This window comes from Pygoscelis adeliae, unplaced genomic scaffold (genome assembly GCF_000699105.1).
Source record: "Pygoscelis adeliae isolate BGI_AS28 unplaced genomic scaffold, ASM69910v1 Scaffold294, whole genome shotgun sequence".
NCBI lineage: Eukaryota > Metazoa > Chordata > Aves > Sphenisciformes > Spheniscidae > Pygoscelis > Pygoscelis adeliae.
Genome location: NW_008824722.1, coordinates 1641223 through 1641956, shown reverse-complemented (window position 1 = coordinate 1641956; position 734 = coordinate 1641223). Strand labels below are relative to the sequence as shown.

At 70.3% G+C, this 734-nt stretch overlaps 1 protein-coding gene across 1 annotated transcript in view; it reads left to right on the top strand.

Moving 5' to 3' along the window:
• LOXL4 (lysyl oxidase-like 4) overlaps positions 1-629 on the top strand; it is a 2898-nt gene extending 2269 nt beyond the window's left edge. Inside the window, exons 6-8 of the mRNA XM_009323310.1 lie at positions 4-147; positions 275-396; positions 504-629. Of these exons, the coding sequence (XP_009321585.1) occupies positions 4-147; positions 275-396; positions 504-629 (392 nt within the window). The remainder of the gene's footprint in view (positions 1-3; positions 148-274; positions 397-503) is intronic.
• The last annotated feature ends 105 nt before the right edge of the window (positions 630-734 follow it).

Genomic DNA, 734 nt, shown 5'->3' with positions numbered 1-734 from the left:
CAGGCAGCCCCGATGCCGCCCGGGTGGTGATGAGCGGGGTGCGCTGCGCCGGCACCGAGCTGGCCCTCCAGCAGTGCCAGCGCCACGGCCCTGTCCACTGCCCCAGTGGTGGGGGCCGCTTCTCGGCGGGGGTCACCTGCACCGCCCGTGAGTACCAGGAGCCCACGGGGTACCGCTGGGAGGGAGCACCCCCCTTCTCTGGCACAGAGAGCGGGGAGGGGCTATGCAGGGTGGGGATCGCCTTCTCCATCCCCACCGATCCCCTCCGTGCCAGACGCCCCAGACCTGGTGATGAACGCCCAGCTGGTGCAGGAGACAGCCTACCTGGAGGACCGGCCACTGGGGCTGCTGTACTGCGCCCACGAGGAGCGCTGCCTCTCCCGCTCTGCCGACCACATGCACTGGCCCTATGGCCACCGCCGCCTCCTCCGCTTCTCCTCCCAGATCCACAACCTGGGCAGAGCCGATTTCCGACCCAGGATGGGGCGTCATCTGCCGACCACATGCACTGGCCCTATGGCCACCGCCGCCTCCTCCGCTTCTCCTCCCAGATCCACAACCTGGGCAGAGCCGATTTCCGACCCAGGATGGGGCGTCACGCCTGGACCTGGCACCAGTGCCACCGGTGAGCGGCCCATGGGCAGGGGCTGGCAGGGGGCTGTCCCCTCCCCACGCCAGGCAGGGCACGGTGGCACCCGTCCCACAGAGGCTGGCCCGCCTGGGGTAATTAGCAG